Source organism: Perca flavescens, chromosome 18, assembly GCF_004354835.1.
Source record: "Perca flavescens isolate YP-PL-M2 chromosome 18, PFLA_1.0, whole genome shotgun sequence".
Classification (NCBI taxonomy): domain Eukaryota; kingdom Metazoa; phylum Chordata; class Actinopteri; order Perciformes; family Percidae; genus Perca; species Perca flavescens.
The window spans coordinates 14094483-14118699 of record NC_041348.1 but is presented as its reverse complement, the minus strand read 5'-3'; the positions used below and the strand labels follow the sequence as shown (position 1 = coordinate 14118699).

Genomic DNA, 24217 nt, shown 5'->3' with positions numbered 1-24217 from the left:
CCAGCCACCCAGTCATAACCCTGCTCACTTCTAAATTTAGTGACGATTATGTGGTATTTGTTATACCCATACTGTAGGGTTGTGATTTAAATAAATGGTGACTGGAATGGTCTGTACTATAATTGTCCAGTGCTTTGGATACTGCTGCGTGGTGATGGTTTGCAGGAAAAAAACATCCGCTCTAAGAGAAGACTTCGCGTGCACACTGGAACTCGGGGAAAGTAAGCGCATGCACGCAGGGAGGGTGGACGTTGTTTTCTCTCTTTGCGCGCTTTGCGAAGCGCGTCGGGCTCTCCTCTCTCCAACCGCGCCTGCAGAATTCATCCCTCCCTCCCTGTTTCTCTCTCTCTCTCTCTCTCTCTATCCCTCTCACAGAAGGTGTTTTAACTTTACGAAGGCGACAACATTTCATTCTCAAGGTAAACGCTTTATTGGGAAGGGAGACCTTGTAGGAGGAGAGGGAGATAACGAGACTGTGACGGCGGCGTTTTGCCGAGCGGAGACCTGTTCAGCCCGAAATGACTATTTCTTGAAATGAGAAAGTCTTAGAAATGTCTTTTTCCCTGGGCGACACCGTCAGCATCACAGCCACAATGTACAGGCGGAAACAAGCGAGTGTTTGCATCCTCCAAACAATATTTGGATTGTCAAGAACTCAAAGGTAGGACATTAATTCACCAATTAAAAGCTAAAACTGCCCAGATTTTTGAGTTTGCTTTTAATAGCGCGCGTTTTTAAAGCTAATAATAAATGTCTAATGATGGGTAGTAAATTGTCTTTACGGAAAATATATTTTTACATTTACGCACATGATCACATGTCAGTGTTTAATAGAAATAAGTGATCAAGTGTCGCATCGCAATGTGTGTGTGATGGAGGATGTTGTTGATAAAGAACTCTGCACACAGTTTCCACCTGCGACTGCTGGAGCATACGTAAATCCCATCCTCTTCTCTTTGTGTGTGTTATGTGCGATATGCCTTTGGCATGAAGTCATCAAATGACTCTTTGTACTGTTATAGCACCTTTTTTTTCTCTGTGGAGATTGGTCAGAAACACTTGGTCAGAGTGAATTCAAGAACATTTTTCACCCTGTAGCCAAGAAAAATAGACAATAGCTAAGAGCGTGAAAAGGAGTGGTTCAGTGTCTACATTAAGAATATTTTATTAGTATTATTATCTTCAGCATGCAGTAAGTTGTTGTATAAGGTGATAACAGGGATAAATTTGCAAATATTTAGCAATTTGTGCAAAAAAGAGGTATGCAGCAAGGAGCTTATTCTCTCTCTTCACACACACACACAATCAATCCCTACCCTTTTCCCTCGGATGTACTCCTGGTGCCTGCAACAATTGGGATGGCACAAGTGATGTCAGGTCTGATCACTGCTTGAAATGCAGTCCTTATAGATTGCAAAACCTTCACCAAAAAGTACCTGGTTTTCAACTAACAGCTTCAGTAGTCATTTTTGAGTGAAAAAAAAACATAGGTTTCTAAAATTACTTTCAGGCTCAATCAGGGACACATTTACTTCAATGTCTGATTTTAAGTTAGCTGTGAAGCTCCATCTACCTACCTACCTACCTACCTACCTACCTACTTACCTACAGACAAAACAAAATCTAGATTCATGGTGTCTTGCCATCAGCTACTGGAGATCAATAGGCAATGAAGACAACTTAGCCAGAGCCTGCCTCTCACTAACAATGTACATGGCTGCTACTGACAGCAAGCTTCCCATTGTATTATTCTATTGCATTTGTCAAGGGTGTAGCAGGGAAAGGCGGACCCAAAATGCAGAGAGCAGGCAGGAGTAAGTTGAAAACGAGGATTTAATGATGAAACACAAAAAGAAACCAAGGAAGTCCTGAGCGCAGCAGCAGGCAAAAACAACAATACCAAAAATGAAACAAAAGGAAATCCAAGGAGCAAAAAACCAGACACAAACTAACACCGGGAGACACGACAGGCACACACAGAAACATACAAACAATGATCTGAAACTGGACAAGGGGAACACCAAGACTAAATACAGAGGGTAATGAGATAACACAAGACAGGTGACACAAGGGCTGGGAAACAGGTGAAACACATTAGGCTGGGCAGAGTAATCAAAAGAGGCGGGAAAACACAAGACAGGAAGTAAAACCAACAAGACAAGACAAAAAACAAGACCGTCAAAATAAAAAAGGAAACAGAGCACAAAACAGACTACCAAAATAAGACAAGACACCAAAACCATAACAGCATTATGTGGCAGAGATTTTCAGGGGAGGATTTACACATGAAGGAACACTTTAAATCATGTGATGGAGGTGTGGAAAACACTAAGCCAAGTGATAAAAGAGGAGAGGAAACAAGTGTCCAGAGGACTCCTGACTCCTCTGTGGAAGGTTCCTTGCTAAGGGTTTAATGTCTTATCAGCTCCACAGATAGACGTGTAGACAGAGGGAACAGACTGTCAGCAGCGGCTGCTGACACAGGAATAGGATTCAGATTAATTTCAAGTGGATTATGACATTTTTACACAGTCTCCTTTGATGATAATAGTTCATAACGGGATCAGTCAACGCGGTTATAAGCCCATTACTCACTTCATCTTTTCTGTTGCTTAATCTGTCAGTGGACTTTCATGTGCTGAGGCCAGGGGGTAAGGTTCACCACGAATGGGATGTATTTGCATTTTCTGCAATGAGCTCTCATGCATTATCCCAATGTGCAATCATCAATAACTACCTGGCGTTACCGTATTATGCACATTATACGCCAGCCAGCGCTTCCAAAATGAAATTACAGAAAGATGAAGTTGTTGTTGTCGAGTGCAGGGAGCAGATGCGGCATCCAGGAAAAGCTGTGAGAGACAGGCCGGATGAAATGGGTTGGTAAACATGGCCGACAGATAAGACACATTGGTATTCAGCTGCATCTCGCCACGCTGGCCTCAAGGCCTGGCCGATGATACCCGCTCTCGGCTTCAGGGTCAGAGGTCTGAAGTTGATTGGCAATGGGCTGACACAGGGAAATAGAGTGTGCTGACTGGAGTCTAATGGGGTTGAAGCGCACCGATGTCTGAGCGTGGCTGGCATGTTAGCGATGTCACGGTCCCACTCTTCCCCTCGCGCACCTGGATGCTTACAGGTTGTTCACTAATCTATTAGCTCCTTTTGTCAAACACCTCTGGGCTCTCTTACACAGCAGCACTGCAGCACACAGGCCGGTGCTTGTGCCATCTCTGTCATGCTGGATTGTTTTCCTCGCACACAGCGTTTGCTCCATTCGCTTTCAGCTGCACCCCCCCCGCTGCTGTCTACCAACATGCCCAAGTGCACTCAACCAGAGAATCGCCTTTATCTCTCTTTTGTTCCCCATTCTCTCTCTCTTTTCTCTTCCAAACACATCCACCCACTGGTACACATGTATATTTACTCACAGCCGTCTATGCACAAAACACAAACGCCCACAAACAAATGTGTGCACACATAAACACGCAGAACAGTGATTCTTTCTATGACTCTCCACTGATTCCAAGGTGTCCTACATTGCTCAGCTCTTGCTGAAATAGCTTATTCACACACAAAAAAAAAGGCCCCTCTCTGCACCAACAACACGGAATTACGTATTTGGAAGCATTTTTTCACCAAAAAGATTTCTCAGAGCATCCCTAAGTAATGACATGAAAAGTAATCTGCTGTCAGCTCGTAGCCTTTGTGCAGATCAGAAGTGTTACAGTGGCAGAAACAGGGAAGTACTTGGAAGATACTTATTATGACAATGCATGGCAGCCACTGGTTCCATGTCAGAGAGTTCATTTGCATTGATCTGTTATAGCTGATGCCCATCACTTACTGAACAGAAAACAAAATGGTCATTTTTGTCTCTTAAATCTTTAGCTCTTTTTGGAAGAGCAACATGCTGTTTTGCGATGTTGAGGCAATATCTCTTTGAGCTGCAAAATTCCACCATCAAATCTAAACTGTGGTGTAGAAGCCAGCAGAAGTAGCTTGTCCTCTGGCACGCTGTCTCATTTTATTATGGTATCCAAAGCAAAGCTTTAGTATTAATGCGGTGGTGATTTATTGATGTTGAAATGCTATTTGTAGCCCCTTCAACTTAAGTGGCCATCCTCTGATTTGAAAAATATACTTTCTGACATTCTAAAAACTCACAAGGGTGCGTTATGTAAAAGTTGCCTTTGACACCCAGTTGGAACCAATGAATATAAGGGCACTGTACAAATTCAAGAAATGTAGTTTATTTCCACAAAATCAGTTTTGATTACTCGTCAACACCACCCAGGAGCTTAGAGCCAACACAGCAACAAATCATAAGTATTTTAAGGACACGTCAGCAAGGCCGACGCCACCACGGGGCTTGAACCTTTAGCAGAGACCATCCCGTTCCAGGAAAACAGCAGTGTACGCAACAATAGTATCCTAAATAGATGGCAACCTCAGCACCTGCTCATCTTTAGTTTTTCATGAGGATTTCCTTCATAACGGAAAAAATACTCACACTTTCACTCAACTGACTCAAGAACTGCACGATTGTGCGATCCCTGGAGCTATATGTGGACCAAAGGGCGCACTGGTGTGGAACAACAATGTCAGCACATTCCGACGCAGGAGGTCCATCAGGGAGGAAAACTTTGTTGGTTGTCCGGTGAGCTTCAGGAAGCCTGGGAGCGTGAGGCTTGTGTTTTATTCATGGGGCAGGAAAACATGAAAAGTACAGCAAACGAAAAATCCTGCATTGGGGGAAATAAGGAAGAGAAAGAGAAAGATTTAGAGCGACTGAAAGAACTGCAACATAAATGAGTAAGGGAATCCAAGAAGCATGTGGTGGTTACACTGTAAATGGAAGATTAAAACAAGAGTTAAAGCGTTACTTGACAGAGGATGCTGCATAAAGGAAAAGTGGGAATGAAAGACATGGCCAGTCAGCCTCTTTTTTCTGTCTGATTGAAGGTTATGTTTACAGCTCTATAATATCCTGTAATATGGAGCTTAAGAAGTTGAAATGAATATTTTCATTGCATGTCCTGAACCTCTCGCGGAAAGCCATTTATAATGGATGTCTCTTCTTTTTAAATTAATGTATGACACAGAATTTGAAGGTTAAGCAAAACAAAGAGGATGTTTGCTGAATGTGAATCAGCAGAGGTTTCTGACCATGATTAACCAAACGATAAAGGAAATATATGAATCGTTCGTGATGATCAATGTATAAGTTATTAACCTGTGCAACAACAAGCTATTATCCATATCCCATCGCCACAACGCTATTTGGCATTATGTGTAATCTTGTTTTCTACGATTGGAAATGCCCTCTCTTTAAGCATTTGGAAATGCACGATTGGGGTCAGGACCCCCAAGAAATAATCTGCTTTTGGCATTTCTATTTTAAATGCAGATTAATCAGACAAAGGTCAAGGGTGACAGCTAAGAAGGAGAACCCTGGTGGGTTGTTTTTTTTTGCAGTGTGGAAAAAACTGAGAAGAACATTTTGTTTTGATTCTTAGTTAGTTAGTTAAATAGTTAAATGTTATGTGCCTCATTTTACAGCTGATCAGGGCATATTAATCATGTGGCAAGTACTTAGTCTGAGCACCATAGGGTGTCCTCTGTAGGAGAGACACCCAGAGCAAATATAAGCATTCTGCTGTATGGTTGCATTAGTATTATGAAGATTGATTGATTGTCTTAAATATGCAACTTCTAAAGTCTGTAACCATCTGTTTGTATATATGTGCTTCTTTGGTTTACATTTATGGTGAAATGTCAGCATTTAAGGCCCTAACCTCGCCAGCTTTGTTGCAAACAGACCTTTACTTGCAACAAAGTAGTTTTTCCAGTGTTGTATTAGTACTTTTAATTATTTCTTTCGCCAGTTCAAGAGGCAAAGCAATGTGTAACCCTCGATCCAGACTATTTACCATGGGAGTCGGGAACATCATCAAGGTCCTTATCTCTAATTTAGACACTAGAATTGATCCAGTAATGATTAAACTTCACAAATCATACCACAACGTATGATAGCCTACAAAATTAGGAGACCGCCGACTGGTCACGTGACGCTGGTTGGTCACGTAACGCCGGCTGGCTAAGAGCTCCATGACGCCGAGCGGCAGTTGCTATTTCTTTAAGCCGCTACAGAGCTTTGCGACGTGGGCTACAGACCTCTGTTGTATCAGCGGTAGTTGGTGCTTAAGTGACCCGAAAATAGGTGACTTTGAGCTGGGTACAAAGCACCGCTAGCTAGCAGTCGTTTCGGCGGACAATAAGGCTAAATTTATTCCCCAGAATATGAGCATTTTGCTGCAACTAGGCACAAAAACGATTAGTTACGATAAGGAAAAAGATCGTGGTTTGGATTAAAACACTTCTAACGGACACGTATTTCCTGGGTGAGAGGCTTTAGTTTTCCCCGGGAAGCGAACTCCGCCCTCTGGCTTGAAAGTCCTCAATGTTAATTCCCTTCCATCCACCCTGACCTCCTCCCTTCATGGTCAGCCGCGTTCAGCAAAAAAAAACATGGAATGCTCACGAATTACAGTGCAAAACCTTTCATAGCTTTTTGACAGATGGTTCATGAGAACAGGCTGCAGTACAACATTCAAATCATTATGGTCATTAGTGATTCCACTGAAATGAGGCAGACATGGCCATCTTACGTAGTTAACTCATCATCATTTGTGATTACTATACAAATATACAAATAATGACACTTTAAGCTCTGCCAACTGGGATCCTCATCTTAAACCTATTTATTTTTTACTTTTATCATATATTCCTATAGTAAATGTTGGATGTATATTCAGTGGAAGATTATAGCCCTCTGAGCTTTATAGGCTTCAACTGATCCATATTAGAAAGTCAGGCTGATGACACCTTTTAAGATAAACAATGGAGCGATAAAAATCAAATTAGATGGCAACACTTTGATGTACTGCTGTTACTACTCTGGTATGTGTGTATGTGTTACTTTATGTGCCTAAAGTCAGGCAGCAAATTAAACTTAATTGAATAATCTGCAGTGTGCCGCTCTTGACAAGTGGGATTGCTGTAAAAAGTTGTTGAGGGAACGACGGCTAAAACTTTCATCTAATGTGAGCAATTGTTCAATGTTCGGTAAACTGTTACCTGCAGGTAGAATGTCAAATAAAATCGTCCTTCCAGTTTTTATATTGAATCTAAAAACTCTCCCTGTCTGTGTGTTTTCTCTCCAGATCTGAGAGTGCTGAATGCTGAATGTCATTAACACCTTCACTGAAATCAGCGCACGCCATTGAGGAGCACATCCTGTTTTATTTCACCTGTCACTTTCCCATCTCTTTGCAAGAGCTAACATCACTAAGAAGCTCCCCCTGCGTACCTTTTGACACCTGTTGCTATGGAGAATCTCAGTGAGCTCCAGAACCCGTTGTTGGACAAAAACAGTAAGCACATGGTCAACGGTTATGGGGGTGACTTCCCTAATAACCAGTACCAGGAAAACATTATTAATTACTTTGCTGGTGGAGGAGAGGGAGGAGGAGGAGGAGGAAAGGTGAATAACGGCAACGTAGTGAGCGGAAGTAGTTACAATACCAATGGGAAGATGAAATCTCAGCAGCTTTTGGACGCCACCTCACTGCATCTGGCGGTAGAGGCATTCTACAGGCCCAACTTCATCCTGTACAAGGAGGACAGTGGCAGCATTAAGGCTAAGGAATATAAAAGCGAGTGCTGTGAGACCACATTCACAGAGAAAAAGGCAAAGGAGGCATCCAACACAGCGGGGGCGGACACGCCTGGCACCGAGGATCCCCAGGCGAAGCTGCTGGAGGACGGCGAACACATCAAGATCCAAACCGTTTCCTATGAGGTCGAGGAGGAGGAGTATGTGGAGTATGAGGTAAGAGAGAAAAAGCACAAGTGGAATAAAGAAAGAAGCAAAGAAAGAATGCATTTGACCAGAATGGATTGTTTTTAAGGTGAACGAGATCAGCTGTAAATACAGTTTTTTGTGAAATTCAGTGTCAATTTTGATCATTTTCGTAAAATAATAAAATGTGTTTAGTGTGTAGCACTTAACCTAGTGCTTCACAACAGTGTATAGACCATCAAGGACGAATAAGATCCATGCTGATGAATGGATTTTAGATTAGTGAGAGATTTTAAGGCAGGTGAGGTACTTTTATCTGGGGGTCAGGGAGAAACTTGTGTGATCTCAGTGTTTTCAATGAAATGCTCATATCAGGCTGATATATCCATCAGATCAAGGCTTGGGTACCTGAAGTGTAGTGCTGTTTGTGCTGAATTAGAGAAAGAGCGAGCATGCTGGTATCCTTGTGGTATTTGTACACTTGTATCGTTACACAATTGGGCTCGACGCCTGGATCAGACTGACGTTTTACTAACCACAAATCCCATTTGATCCACTGACCTTGGCCTCAATTCCCAACTCTAGTAAAATTCACAGTCGGATAATAATAAATCACCCATGCCTGGCTCACCCAGGGATATTAGGTGCTACAGAACTACAGCATTAGCCACAGTATTTTCACTTTCAACTGGCATGGCCAAGCACAAAGCACTCTAAAGGATTTAGGGGATTGGACAGGCAGAATAGGGTGTTGAGTTTGACCAGTGTCCTGGCTGCAAGACCTAATGGACCGACTACCACACACGGGCGAGTTTGCTAGAATGAACCTGGATTGCTATGATAAACATGTAGCTGCTGAAATGCAACGTGACATGGGTACATATAGCTTGGGGGCTCTGCAGAGAGACATAGTTGCTCACTAACTTCAAGAAAAAGATTGCAGATGCCAAAGAGCAAATAGCCTAAATAAATTATCAAATAAATATATTTTCTGATTAAGTTCTTCCTGTTGTACTTTTTCACTTAATATAAATGATTTTATGCACCAACTAGAGGCTCCTCTTAGCCATTCAAAGGTTAAGTGAATGCATTACCATATTGTTCATATATTTCCGCGCGCTTCCTGTTCACAAATGAGCAAGCATATAAAAAATGGCATCAGTGACAAGATGCAAAGAGGAAAATACACAGTGGGCCTTATCATGTAGCCTCCCAACAGTAGACCATTGACACCACAAAGAGCAGTGTGTGTCCGCCAGCCTTCCCACACTCAGGCACAATGCAAAGACCTCTGAGAAAGCCTCTCCGCTGACATGCACGGATTATTTGGTGTTTTAAGGCCCGAGCACACAGAGCCGATAATCAGCCGTTGGACAGTCTGGCGAGGTCAGTGACTCGAGTCTGTTCGGTGTGTTCCATGCCGTCGTCCGTCCGAGGGGCCGTCAGCCTTCATTATGGCCGATTTGACATGTTTAATTGGCGGGGCGGGCAATACCGGCAGTCAGACTCAAATTACCCATCTGATTGGTAGAGTGCTAACCCGGAAACGGTGAGCGGAATGAGGTGACTAGAGTCTCTCAAAATCGGACAAAAATCTTTTAAACTGACCTTTGTTGATCTGAAATGAAGACAGATTCAGCAACTGCATGGCCTATTTCTCGCTTAAAATGTTTTCAGAAACATTTGAATTTAATATGAACTAAAATAGTTCATATTGAACTATTTCTGAAATGAAGACAGATTCAGCAACTGCATGGCCTATTTCTCGCTTAAAATGTTTTCAGAAACATTTGAACAATGAACTATTTTAGTACAGTATGAGATCGTATTCTGAACAAGCCACCATGAAAGTCTGTCTTTGTATTTCCGGACAAACCAGACCCACATGACGCGTTCGTCCAATCAGCTGCCGTTTTCATTTTTGGGCAACAATGCAGATTAGCACCGCCTGCTGGTATGGAGAGGTACTACGTCTCGTCGCTTTGGTGTGTTCCGAGGCACTTTTTTGACCAATTTGGGGAGACTGATGAGCCCAACTGCCTTTTTCTGCCGACGTTTGGTCGTCGGCTCTGTGTCTGGGCCTTTAAACGTTTATAGCAGTTAACAAAACACCGTACAATATGTATTTATTATGTAACCTGTTAGCAAGCACACAACAGTTAACTCCCAACCGTTTATTATTCATTATTTATTTACTCTTGCACCAAGTTTCTCTTCTAAGGGCTTGTATCTAACACACTGAGGGCAAAACATAGTTTTGTGGGTTTGTTTGGCAGTAATATTAATTAGCTCAAAGGTAGCCTGAGGGGTTTTCTTGTGTATCCTTGAGCTCTTAGAATTGTGTTGAATGTGATTCCTTCCTTAGAAAACATTAAGAGAGCTGATCTTCTGAATATTTTAATTTGTGAAATATTTACATATGTTAACCCGAGCAGTATCATACATATGGTAACCCGAGCAAGAGAGCCTGGGTTAGGGTGTATGATGTGAGAGACCTGAAACACCCAATGAACCCAGGATACATCACTGATGATGTGTCCGAGTTGCACCAGAGGTGTATGTTAAGAACTACATACTGTACATGTTTGCTAGCTTGCAGCATTGCTCTTTACCGCCTGTGCTTTGCATGTTGCTGCCACTAACTTTTGATCAGCGGGAAAGTGTGAAACGGCATAACAGGAATGGGTTTTGTGTCGCCCACATGCTCACACGTGCATGATACAAAAAAATAAAACAAAAGGACCCACTTGTGAAAACCACTACTAGTGGTCAAAAACTCCAAGGGTTCCTTTAAAGGCCCAATTACAGTCTGACCACAACTGTTGAAAAGACTAAAATCTCAAAAACATTAAGAATTGCATTGCAAAATATCTTTGTTTCTTTGTTAGAAAGTCTGGTACAAACCTCTGTACATAGAACTTTGAGGTACACATTGACTACAATATAACTCCCAGTCAGAAAAATTGGATTGAGATTTAGGTAGTGGAGGCTTCCTCTTGAGAAGGGTAGGAGGGGAGTGAGACAAAGGTATGAAACATGATGCCTTTATGTGCAGGCAATTTTCTGGTATAACCTAAACTGTTTAGTTCTTCATAGTTACACAGGGGTTTTGTGTGTCTGTATCAGTGGATGGAGGAATTTTAGCTCTTTTTTTGAGGAAAAAGATGGTTGTTTTTTATTTTGATTACGAGTGACAGTGTGGTGGCTTAGTGCAACATCATAAGGCACCGATAGCTTGATAGCAGTGATACATGAGAGGGCAACATTTGCTACGGTTATAGATATGGTGGCAGTAAAAAAACATCTTTAAAAGAGTTGCTGATCATTATGTTCTTCGACAGTGCTCACACTTTAAGCATTGTATTTGAGCTGCTTTTTAGCCGGGTTTTTCCTCAGCTGAAGTATAAACTGCCACACAAAAATGACGTGGCTATAACACAGGAGTCAATTTTACAAATATGTAGGACTGGGTATCGTTCAAAAACATTCGGTACCGGTACCAATACCAATTCCAATACTGTGTCTTCGATACCGGTTTCTAAACGATCCTTTTTTTGATACCATTTTTATAGATCAAAAAGAAATTACAACATTAAACATTAAGGCACAAATATTTTTATTTTTCATCTCCTACTACATGAGCCCTGTCTCTGTGCGAGTTTTTCCTGCATGTCTCTAAGTGTAGTAGTTAGACGTGTAACATTACACAGCCAATCACCAGCATTATTACAGTAGATCTTGGTAGAAGCATGCTGCATGCTTATTGGCTCACTGACGCGGATTAAATTTACTCCTTAGGTATTGAAATTGGGTCTTGAATGACGAGGCATTTTTCGATACTCAATACTTCAGAGGCAATTCACTCAGAGCCTAAAAGGTATTGAACTCGGTACCTTGCCCCACAAATATGTACCACCTTTTAAATAACCTGTGTGAAATTGCTCACAAATTGTTAGATGGTGTGACCAGGCCTATAGGGACATCTTTCAGAGATTGAACCGCTGCTCCTTTTTCACACTCCAACTGTCAACTGCGTTTTCAAAGTTTTTTTTAAATCCCTCTCTATCTTCTTTGTGTCTCTTTATATGCAGCTCCTCCTCAGTGAGTCGTATTGATTTAAGAAAGGAATCATTAAAGTGTGATGTCTTTTGCCTGATTCAGCTCAAAAGTTTTCAGCAAGAAAAGAGTTTAAAAGGTAAAAATTACATTTTTCACCAATCATTTTGCTTAACTGGATCTGCATCTTGTACAATGCCTAATCCATAATCATCATAATCCTGCGATGTGGAGTGATTTTTTTACTCTAAAAAGTTTTCATCTGCACTTTTTAAGTAGATATAGACAGAAAGAGTGACAATGCCAGAAAGGTGATTTAACTACTTTAGCTTTGCTTGAGATTAGCAAACTGTTCTTACCTCAAACGTCTCTCAAAGGTCGATACAGCTCAATATTTAACCTGCTATATTAGAAGGATTACAGTGATCAGTTATTGTCAACTTTGCTCAGAATTGGAGGAAGACTTGGCTTGAGGAAGTGACAGAAGGATGTTAAGAGGTAATCAGTGTAAAATAATAAGATTTAAATCCTCACCAATTCATAAAAGGTCTTTAACTTCAGGCGGTACAAGATGTGCTTGTTTTGCTTTTCCTTTAACATGCAGATATTAAAAGCCTGCTGTTTCTAGAACCCATCACCAAAAAATAAAAATGGGAAACTACTGCAGTGGAATAAAGAGTTCTGCATTTTACTTATGAATGCATTTATTAAAAGCAGCAGTTCTCCAATTAACAAAGTGCATGACTGCATTTGCAGATAGCATCTAAGGAGGATAAGGAGATATACATTTCCTTTCCTTTGTTTTTGTGTCCCTACCTGTCAGACTTGATCTGCATTATACTGGAAGCGTTTAATGGTATCACTTGAGAAATTTGCAATCCTCCTATGATTTGAACTTCTTGTTCTTACTTCAGTAATAGATGCAGAAGCAAACCTTTTATTCATGCACCATAAACATTGAATTAGCTGTTCTCTGTAAGATTCTCTGAAAGAGTTTCTACAAAATGTATTATTTTTGTTAAGAACATTTCTATGCCTTACATCTCCACATCTACTTTATTGATTTAAAACAATAAGAGACTTCTGTTTGGTTATCGTCAAGCTACACACTCTTTTCCTCCTTTTTCATTAACTTATTCTTTTTTAAGCACAATATTTGAAAACTACAGGACAGTTAGTAAGCAAAACGTCTAATGCAGTGGTTCACAACCTGGGGGTTCGCAACCCAAAGGGAGCCGCAAGATATTTTCTGGGGGTCGCCAGATGGTTGGGGAGAAAAAAATGACATCACATATTCTAGACTGTGGAATGGATTTACTGTGTGAGTTTGGTAGCCTAGAAATCTAGACGCACCCTAGCGGCAGCAAAATTATTTTGCAGCCAGGGGGTCTAGCGACTCTCCGTTGACTTGCGAGCTGGAAAAACCAAACTCTGGTCAGGCCAATCACATTGTGTATAGAGTCGGTGGGCGGGTTTATGGCTGCTGCTGCTGGGAAAGGAAGACTTGGAGTTAAGCTTTTCTTTGAGAAAAGAACAAAGAACGGGACAGAAATCATTCTTTAAAAAGGAAGATGTGTTCAGAGTTTTGCTGACCGGATACGGCAAAAGTTTAATCTATCAACTAGCTTTGCTATCTTCATCATTGCTCTGTCTGGTTGTAGCACTATCCTATTACGTGCAGAGGGAATTTGGAAGAGAACCGTTTATCCCACCACTCGGATTGAGCCCCGTCAATGGTGAGTTCCCAGACCCAACATCTTGATGTGGGTCTGGCTTGTCAGGCTATGAGTTTGGTACATTTCACGTGTTATATTCAGAGCTCCATTTGTATTTGAGGTTCTGGAACACAGAAAGGAGTCTGAAGGCAGGTCAGGGGGAGAGAAAAAGTCAAAAACGCATCAAAAATCCACAGAGCCGGGCGCCTGGGTAGCTCACCTGGTGGAGCATGTGCCTCTCTCTCCCCTTTCAGTCTAAGCTGTACTGTCAAATAAAGGCCTAAAAATGGCACAAAAAAAATCTTTAAAAAAAACTTTACAAAATTTTTTAAAAAAAATTATTTGTTTACATGTATTAATCAGAGCATTTACAAAAGTACTCAAAATCCGCAGGGGAGGCATGTGGGCACCACTTTTTACACCGGTTTGCAGCTCTCTTTCTCATTGTCGAGGGGGGATTGGTGGCGTCGGGCATACCAACCTCATTATTCTGGGTGGTCGTGACTCGAAAAGGTGGAGAACCACTGGTCTAATGAATAGAGGGTCCGTGATGATAAGCACTAGCCCTGCTGAAGTACCCCTAAGCAAGGCGCTGGGCCCCTGGCAGCTGCGAGGTGGCAGTTGTGCACTCTGCTCTCCGTGGGGAAGATTAAAGCCCAGAGAATTTTGCCTCCAGAGGCCGACAAGACGAAAAACAGAGCTAAGGTTCTTCCATGTTAAAAGCCTCTGTGCCACACAACCAAAACAATCTCATCTGTCTCCTTTTATTAGCTCCAGCCTTGACAAGTGTACAGTATGCACGGGGGGTCTTTTAGTCCCCCATATCTTTTAGTCCCATTATTGTTCACTGGCAGGTGAGATCATGTCCAATAAACTGTATTTAAATTATATATATATATATATATATATATATATATATATATATATATATATATATATATATATATATATATATATATATATATATATATACACACAGATGATTTCTCTAGCATGAAACAGTGCTGTGCCCAAATCACTGTCAGTTTAACTGGTTGCATTTATGAGCCATGAACAAATTGCTGCTTTGTTTTATGAGAAAAATATCAATTACAAAAACTAAATTAAGTGTATTGCTTTAAAATTAAAGTGATCATTGGGAGTAGGAGGTGCTACAACTGAGGTTTTGTTGGTCAGTGTTTACAGAGTACATTTAGCAAATGACCTGAGGATGCTGGTGTTACAGTGTTTTTAGATTTATCTGACATTTTGTGAATGCAGTTACAAAGTCCTGGCTGAGGGGTATGGGCTGAAATATGTGCCACCAGAAACGGAATTTGAATCATTTATATTTGAATTTGAATTGCTAAACTTGAATAATTGAATTGAAAAACTGAATTTGAGTCACATAATTTGAAATTGTATTGTTTAATTTGAATCATTGCATTGAAAAACTGAATCTGAATAGTATAATTTGAAATTGAATTCATTCGTTTGTAACTGAATTCCAATAAAATTTGATCTTCACTGAAAATTCAACTCTCTATATATCCTCACATTCAGTTCTCACAATTCAGATTCAGATCAGCAAATTCAATTTCAAGTTACTGAGACAGACATCCGGGTACTTGGAGGATGAAGGAAGAGCAATCGAGCGCTGGTCGATAGGTAGAGTTCAGTGGAGTGGCGCAGGATCATCAGCACTAGAGATGCCAAACTCTATGGATGTTGGAACGAAAGAAATGACAAAAAACAAACAGCAAGGGATAACAGTTCACAGGTGAGAACGTTTTATGATATATATGCCGCCTTGGACCTGCAATCTGAGCTCTCGCGGCAGCGGGAGGCGGTGAGTTCCGTGGCCCGGCGGCAGCGTCTCTTTCCCCGGGCAGGAACACCGCTTCGCCTCGCTACTGCGCCGGTCCCCGCTGATCCAGATCGGACCGGCCAAAGACAGAGTGGTGATCGGCAGGATCTTCCACGTAGTCCAGGACGCAAAATTACGAATCCCACTATGGCCACGCCAAGACCTGCCCTACGAAGCAGCTCAATTGGTTGGGGTTAGGCATTTTACCTCGAGTGGTTAAGGTTAGGGTTAGGGGATTGGTCAGGGGATAGGACCTGTACATGTAAGCATGGACGCCTGGCCAATAGTAGTGTGTGAACGCTATTGAAGGGCGGGTCTTGGCGTGGCCATAGTGGGATTCGTAATATCGCGTCCAGGACGACCTGTATGTAGATTTCGGCTGGAAGTTCCACTGCGTTTGCCGGCGGCTGGAGAGAAGCTAAAGCGGGGCAGCAGAGTCCGTTTGCGGCTGCAGGATCTGGAGCTCACTGCCCGCTTCCTGGAAGCCAAAACCGACACCATGCTGCTGGAGGCCCGGCCGTACTGCTGGAACAGCTGGAGGGAATGGAACCCGGGAAGAGCTAGAACCAGGACTCAGCGGAGCGGACTGTCAAAGCCTGCTGAAGTTTAAATTACAGGTTTCCTAAAGGGAGTCTGGCGGGACTCTGACTGTGTACATGATTTTAAGTCTCGTTAAATAAATAACTACATGCAGAAATAAATGAATAAATAGTGGAGGAGTGCCTGGACATTTCACTTTGAAGCAGAACCCCTTAGTTCAGAAGGGTGAAGTTTCTGTTTGGACTCAGATCTGTGAACTGATTATAATACATTTTTATAAACACATAAATTAGTCTCTTTGTTTTGTTTGTTACTGCGCATGATGATAAAGCTACAGTTTTAAATCCCAAACAAAACTAACTTTAATATATAAACGCCCTAAGGAAGGAGACAAACGATTTAAATTAATTAACCCAGGCCTACTAACACCAGGCATTACATTTTGAACATTGTGAGATGAGGTAGATTATATTATCTATGAGTCTCTGGGTCAAGGCAAGGCTTTGCTCCAAAACGTTTGTGCTGGCCGAAGAGGAGTCCTGTGTAACTGCGCCACTGAACGCTACCTATCGATCTGCGCTCAATTGCTCTTCCTTCATCCTCCAAGTACCCGGATGTCTGTCTCAGTAACTTGAAATTGAATTTGCTAATCTGAATAGTGAGAACTGAATGTGAGGATATATAAAGAGTTGGATTTTCAGTAAAGATCAAATTTTATTGGAATTCAGTAACAAACGAATAAATTCAATTTCAAATTATACTATTCAGATTCAGTTTTTCAATGCAATGATTCAAATTAAACAATACAATTTCAAATTATGTGATTCAAATTCAGTTTTTCAATGTAATTATTCAAGTTTAGCAATTCAAATTCAAATATAAATGATTCAAATTCAGTTTCTGGTGGCACATATTTCAGCCCATAGAGGGGAGACAGTATACTGTTGCTCCTTGCTGAACTATAACAAACTGGGAGGCTCGACCCCTGTGGCTCTGTGACTTATGCCAGGTGGATCTTCTGTATGTCGACACACCTGGCAAAGTAAGTCAATCTTACAGCAGAGTATAGTTCCAGGAAGGTGGTTGAACAAGACAGGCCATGGTCCAGGCATTGTTTTAAACCACTCATACCTGTGAATAGTGCTGGTAGCCTCAGGTTGAGGAGCTGACTGGGGTTAATGAACTAAGGGATTGATTTACCTCCATCTTTACCAGATCCCATTGCTGCACTTCTTGCTCAGTATTGTCTGGGTTTGCAGACCACACATTCTTCAATATCAGGAAATGTATTTGTTGGTAACTCTTTCACATAGTGATTTGGCGACACCTGTGGTAACTGGTGTTAATGCTGAGAACTTCTTCATAATACTATGGGCCCTATCTTGCACACGGTGCGGTGCAGCGCAGCGCATCGCAAAGCCTGACGCAAGTGTCTTTGCTAGTTTAAGACCGACACAGTTGTCAATTCGTTTAAATAGCAAATGCACCTGCACCCATGTGTGCGCCCATGGGCGTTCTGGTCTTACAGGGAGGTGTGTTCAGGTGCATATTCTTGGCGTATTGCTGTCTTAAGGCAGCAGAAAGTGATCACGCCATTGACCAACAAAAATTGAATTTGAAATGACATGTTTATAGATTATTTGGAGCAGGAAACTCGCCTCAAGCAGCTACTCTATCAGAAATGCAACAGAAAGAGATGAGCAACTCATTCAACCTGTGTTATTTATACTTTAAATCACTATAGCTATACATGGACTTGAATATGCTTCCTCTTCGAAATGACTGGATGACCTATTCTCTGGATTACTGAAATGGTTGACTCCTTCAGGGACAATGCCAACTACTGCAAAGAGAGGTAACTAATGATTGGAAATACATTTAATGTCTATAGCGGAACAAATACCATCTTAGTATCTAAAATTGTGTTTGACGTCATGAAAATTGGAAGGATTATTATAACTTTAAGGACAATGCTACCTACCTGACATGATCCTGGATATCTTAGATCTTGCAGTCATGCATTTGGTCCATTAAAATACTTATTTTCACCTGCATAAGAAAATAGCACTTGAGCTATGGATAAGACTTGCCATTTCTTTTTGTCTGCCATCTGTTACACCATCTGCATGCAGTTTGCATTCATCAGTCCATTTCATATTTACATAATAATTTGAAAACGTGGTAGCCCCGCCTCTGTGCAATATTTCAATAAAAATGGCTTCTACCTAGCTTTTCTGATTGAACCCCTTTTTTCAGCACAGGAATTGGAAGGCTAAAACCATGGGCATGGGTGTGAAATCAATAGTTAGATCAATTTTAAAATAAATATATTTCTAACTGCCCTCTGCAGTATTTTAAATCAGACCAGGTTTGATTAGAGGAGTTATCCGTTCTCACTAAATCTGAGGGGACATTAGCTCTTACACCTTCGTTAAATCTAAAATGTAGTCATGCTGCGGTTCAGTGCACTCATATGGTTGCTTTCCTTTCCAGCACCCAATATGAGCCAGTGTCATGTGTTCTATAGAGAAATCTATAGTGAGATATCCCATTTCTCATTTAGCACTAAATGACAAACCGATCTCTTGCATCATTTCAATTGAGAAGTTGTCTAAGCAACTCTTTGACGTTCAATCGTTCAAAGGAGCAGCCTTGATGGGAATTACAGACAACATTGCATATTATTCTCCACAGTTCTATTCACACTTGGTGCAGGATTTGGGAAAAAGGTTTGGTCATTTTTTTTAAACGTCGATCTGCTTGCGACTGCCTTTTCACATAGCTTGCAGATGTGATAAGTCAAATCTAACAGTTCAATAAAGGAAAAATGGAGCTAGAGAAAGAAAGAGAAGTTCAAACCCTGGCTCCCTTCTCACCTTGAGGAGGTGGATTATTGAGAATGAAGATTATAATTACTCAGAAAAATGAGGAAATCATTGAAGATAGAATACTTGTAAGTAAACTCATAAGTTTGCTTCAACATTGCTTATTTACACTTTATATGTTGTGGGCATTGTGCAGAGAGAAATGATGAAAGCTCACATATATATTTGAATGACCATCATTGATCACTCCCTCCTTTGACCCTTAAACGGATAACGGTCAATCTCAAACATCGCTTAAGAGTTGATCAAAAAATGTGTGCAAACTCAAACTAGAGGTACAGTCATGAAATGCAGACAATTTAGCACACTATATACAGTGTATGTAAGGGCTGGGCAATGATTAAAAGTTTTAATCGCGATTAATCGCATGATTTCCCTGATTAATCACATTGTTATACGCAAAATCCAATAATGAAGTCAAAAGTAGTGTATAGCGCAATTTTATTTTAAATGTTCTGCCATATGAACGAAAGTGCCATAACATTTGTTTTGCAAACACCTAACATCTGCATTTTGTTTATACAGTAGCAGATAAATAAAATATTTAGTGTAAATCTTAACTTAAACAATGTAATCAAAGCAAATACAAAATTAAAGCTTATTGCCACTGCCAGGGCATTCATGTTATCCTGTTGTTAACTTGCCCAGCCCTATATATATATATATATATATATATATATATATATATATATATATATATATATATATATATATATATATATATACAGATACATAAATAAATACATACACAAACACACACACTATCACAAGCATGCTGATAGGAAGAAGCACTCGCCCACCATTGCAGAGACCTTGCATTAAACACGTAAACACTGGTAGTAGTTCATTATAATTGAAACACAATTCCCTCACAAGCCATGCCAACTATGGTTCACACAGTTGAAGAACTACTGCCGGTGTTGTTTAATGCAAGGTCTCTTTAATGGTGGGCGAGTGCTTCTTCCTATTACCATGTTTGTGATGAGGTGTGTGTAGGAAGAAGCACTCGCCCACCATTGCAGAGACCTTGCATTAAACACTTAAACACTGGCAGTAGTTCTTTAACTGTGTGAACTGCAGTTGGCATGGCTTGTGAGGGAATTGTGTCACAATTATAATGATAGGAATGGGTTCATTGGCTGACTACATACTCTTCTGTCTATACCCAACCCAGAGAGACTAGAAGTTGACAGCACAAAAATCTGGCTCTGTACATATACAGCCTCGGTGGACCCCATTCCCCTACACCCATTGTCACACCAGTACAAATAACTGAATCAACAAGTAAACACTTGCATTTGTAGCAGTTACTAGGTTGAATTAAATCAAATTGAATGAAGACAAAGGCAGAAAGCCATCTTACTGTGGTCTTACTCTAAAGAGAGAAGTTTGAACCCTGGCTCCTTTTTTCTCTTTCCTATTTGCATCAGTAATGTTTTAGCAGTATATGAACATGAAACGGCCAGTCTGAATGACTGGTTTAAAGGAACACGCCGACTTATTGGGAATTTAGCTTATTCACCGTAACCCCCAGAGTTAGTTACAAATCCATACCCTTCTCATCTCCGTGCGTGCTTTAACGCGGTCTGACGGCTCCAGCATTAGCTTAGCCCAGCACAGATCCTGGAGGTGAATGGTTCCAACTAGCCTACTGCTCCAAATTGTGACAAAAGTGACAAAATAATGCCAACATGTTCCTATTTACATAAAGGCATGTTGTGATTTGTAGAGTCACAGCATGTACAAAAAACAACGTAACATGAGACACAGCCATCTTCTAACCGTAAACAAACTGGGAACTATATTCTCAGACAGGCTTGCTGCGAGCATATCACTCCGCCCAAGTACTATATTCTTCCGCTTGAGAATATAGTTCCCGGTTTGTTTACAGTTAGAAGACGGCTGTGTCTCATGTTACGTTGTTTTTTGTACACGCTGTCACTCTATAAATCACAACATGTAAATAGGAACATGTTGGCGTTATTTTGTCACTTATTCGGAGCAGTAGGATTGCTGGAACCATTCACCTGCATGTTCTGTGCTGGCCTGATGCCGCTGGAGCCGTCAGACAGCATTACAGCACGCACGGAGACGAGAAGGGTATGTATTGACTTGTCTAACTCTGGGGGTTACGGTGAATAAGCTAAATTCCCAATAAGTCGGCGTGTTCCTTTAACAGCTTAAGTAAAGAAAATAATATATGAGAGAAGTGGTTATAGCAGTTAAGTAGAAAATAAGAAATTAAAGATTCCCATCATTCTTGGTCTTGAATGAAGTTCCTAAAAAGGTAGCAGAGCATTGTTTCTCTGCCAAACTTAACTGGTGCTTCCTTAATCCTCGCCTGAACGGCAGCTCAAGAGTATTAGAAAGTTAATAATGAGAGACGCTTCTGTAATGCAAGAGGTTTTAAATAATATCAGCCCTTTGGGGCGGGGGCAGTCATGTAATGATTGTCCCTCAGTCTGTTGGATTTAGATTTTATGTTCCAAAAGAAACTAAAGGGAGATAAGGCTCTTGTTTTTTTTTTTTTTTTTTTTCCTTTTTAATTTTATTTAGAATCTAAGACGTACAACAAATTAGAAATTACAAAGACAAAACAAGCTTCAAACCCCCCACCCACCCCTACCACTCCCCCATGCATTCATACCACAATAACCACCACAGTCAACCCCACATTCATAGTGTTTTAACAAGAAAGCAAACTATAAATAAAAAGCACAAAGCAAACAAAATTAATAACCAAAGAGAATGAAAAATTAACATAAATCAATCCTCTAATTCAAGTAAACAAACATTCCATTTCTTTTCATGCTCAGTTATTCTGTTGTTATTTGTTGCTATAACTGTTTCTAGCATATGCTGATGATAAACTATTCTTAAAGTGTTATACATAAATTTGATATAGTTTTAGCTTTAAAAATAAACATTTTACCTATCAAAATAATCATATTCCAAAAGTGTTTGCATTTACCCTCAAATACACATAACAAAATATTCTGAGGTGTGATTCGCAAAACAATATCCATAGACCTTAACCATATCTGTATATTGGCCCAAAATTTAGCCACATGCGGGCAAAAATAAAACAAAGGCATCAGGTCTTCCTCCTCATCCCAACAGAACCTGCAACAAGGGTCTTTTTCTATCTGCCATTTAAACAGAGTTTTTTGTTGCAATAATTTTATAAAAGATTTTAAATTGAAATATTCTGGAATATGAATCAATTGTAGTTCTATAGATTGTTTTAAAGTAATCTTTCCACAAAATTGGTTCATTAAATTTGTCTTCCCAAAACAGGCAGGTTCTGTGTGGAAAAAGTGCAGTGCTTGTGATATTTAATTTCCAAATATATATTATTTTATTTATCTTTGCACCAGATAACCATTATAAGGCTCTTGTTGCGATGAACGTATAATCGGTGGGCAGTTACAATACCTTGCCTTTCAGCCTTAAATCCACTCTGTCGCACTCCACTACTCTGGCAGGTCACCTTCTCATTGGGTGTGAATATGTAATACAGCCTTGTCATATGCCATATTAAATGGCTATATGCACAGGCTAATCAATTACCCTCTAAAATATACACTTCACTCTAATGTAGCAATTTCACACTTATCTTAAGTTGTTGGTCTTGGTTATACTGTAGCTGAAGTATTTGGAGTTAGGACCTTTGGATCTGGTTTTTGTTATATGGAAATATGAATATGTGTATACAGTCCAAAAGCTGTATAGACTTTTTAATCCCATCTGTGGCCTTTGGGTCAAGTGTGTGAGTTTTCATATGGTTGTTTAAACACTATTGCCGTGTATTTATTTATATGCATTTGCTTGCTTTGTTAGTTGCAATGTTTCTACCTGAGTTGACCGATGGATTCTGAAAGGTTAAACCGGCATGTTGCAGGTTGGCACCTTAACCCCTAGGCCACAAGGTCTTTTTTAAGATTATATTGCTAATTCCTTCACAACCCATTTTTGCTTGTGCATTTCAGCCTGTTTACACAGCACGGTGAGACAACCTCATCTCACAGAAGAATGAAATGAACACGGCCCCTTAACTCAAAATCTGTGGCAGTTTCACGGAATCGCAAAACATTCCGTGATGGGCCCACGGAAGAATTCCGTGAAATGAACATGGATCACCGAAAATTCTGTGATGGGCCCACGCAAGAATTCCGTTAAATAAACACGGCCCCTTAAGTTAAGGAAAATGTCTTGGGTTGGCTTATGGTTCCATGACACGGGGGAAGAACGGGACGGAAAAGAAGAAAGCAGCTTTAGGAAACTTGACATGCAAGACACAAACCTGGGTCTCCTGGGTGAAAGTCCTGTGTTTGACCCATCCACCACCCCAACCAACCTCCTTACGCGGAATTTCGGCCTTACATGCTACTCAATTCAATTCAATTTTATTTATAGTATCAAATCATAACAAAAGTTATCTCGAGACACTTTACAGATAGAGTAGGTCTAGACCACACTCTATAAATTCCAAAACCCCAACAATTACAGTAATTCCCTCAAGAGCAAGCATTAGTAGTGGCTATTGCGACAGTGGCAAGAAAAAACTCCCTTTTAGGAAGAAACCTCGGCAGACCCAGACTCTTGGTAGGCGGTGTCTGACGGGCCGGTTGGGGGCGTGATGAACAGTGGTGATAACAGTCACATTAGAAGTCACATTGACTTCGAAGGTTATCGTGGAAGTTCATGTCATAGCAGGGCACATCGTGTCATACTGAGTAGTGCAGTCTCCTATACCGGATCCTGACTACTCTGTGCGTATGAACATCACAGCAGGGCGTTGCGGGATGTAACGTGGCGCTGCAGAGCACGGGTGGAGGCTGCGGATGCAGCAGGACGCAGCAGGATGCAGCCGGAAATGCAGAGAATCGCAGAGCATAGCTCTGCGAAGAAGAAATATAAGGACTCCGGGGAGTAAACTCCCCAGAGCTAGATTAGTAACAAGCATTTCTGGGACAGGATGCATACAAAAGTAACAAGTAGAGATGAGAGAGCAGCTCAGTGTGTCTTAGGGAGGAACAGCCTCCCGGCAGTCTAGAATTGTAATAGCATAACTTAAGAGAGGCAGGTTAAAGAGAGGTGCCTGGTCGGGCTAGAACTCCCCCAACCGGATCGGGCTGTACTGGCCTGCCTCCCTCTACTCTCGCCGATTATTAATTATACAGTATAGAAAAAACTGATGACTACGAGGAGAAGCAGGGGGCGGGTTAGGTGGACGCTTCAACTCCTCGCCCCTAACTATAAGCTTTATCAAAGAGGAGGGTTTTCAGTTTACTCCTAAATGTGGTAACGG

At 41.0% G+C, this 24217-nt stretch overlaps 1 protein-coding gene across 2 annotated transcripts in view; it reads left to right on the top strand.

The window, feature by feature from the left end:
• Window positions 1-259: 259 nt before the first annotated feature.
• Window positions 260-24217, top strand: part of syndig1l (synapse differentiation inducing 1-like) — a 41940-nt gene continuing 17982 nt past the window's right edge. The window contains exons 1-2 of one of the 2 annotated variants that reach the window (XM_028605831.1): window positions 260-419; window positions 7227-7894. In XM_028605831.1, coding sequence (XP_028461632.1) covers window positions 7391-7894 — 504 coding nt within the window. In that variant the 5' untranslated portion in view covers window positions 260-419; window positions 7227-7390. Of the gene's footprint in view, window positions 662-7226; window positions 7895-24217 lie in introns of both variants that reach the window. The other variant, XM_028605830.1, reaches the window with a different exon arrangement.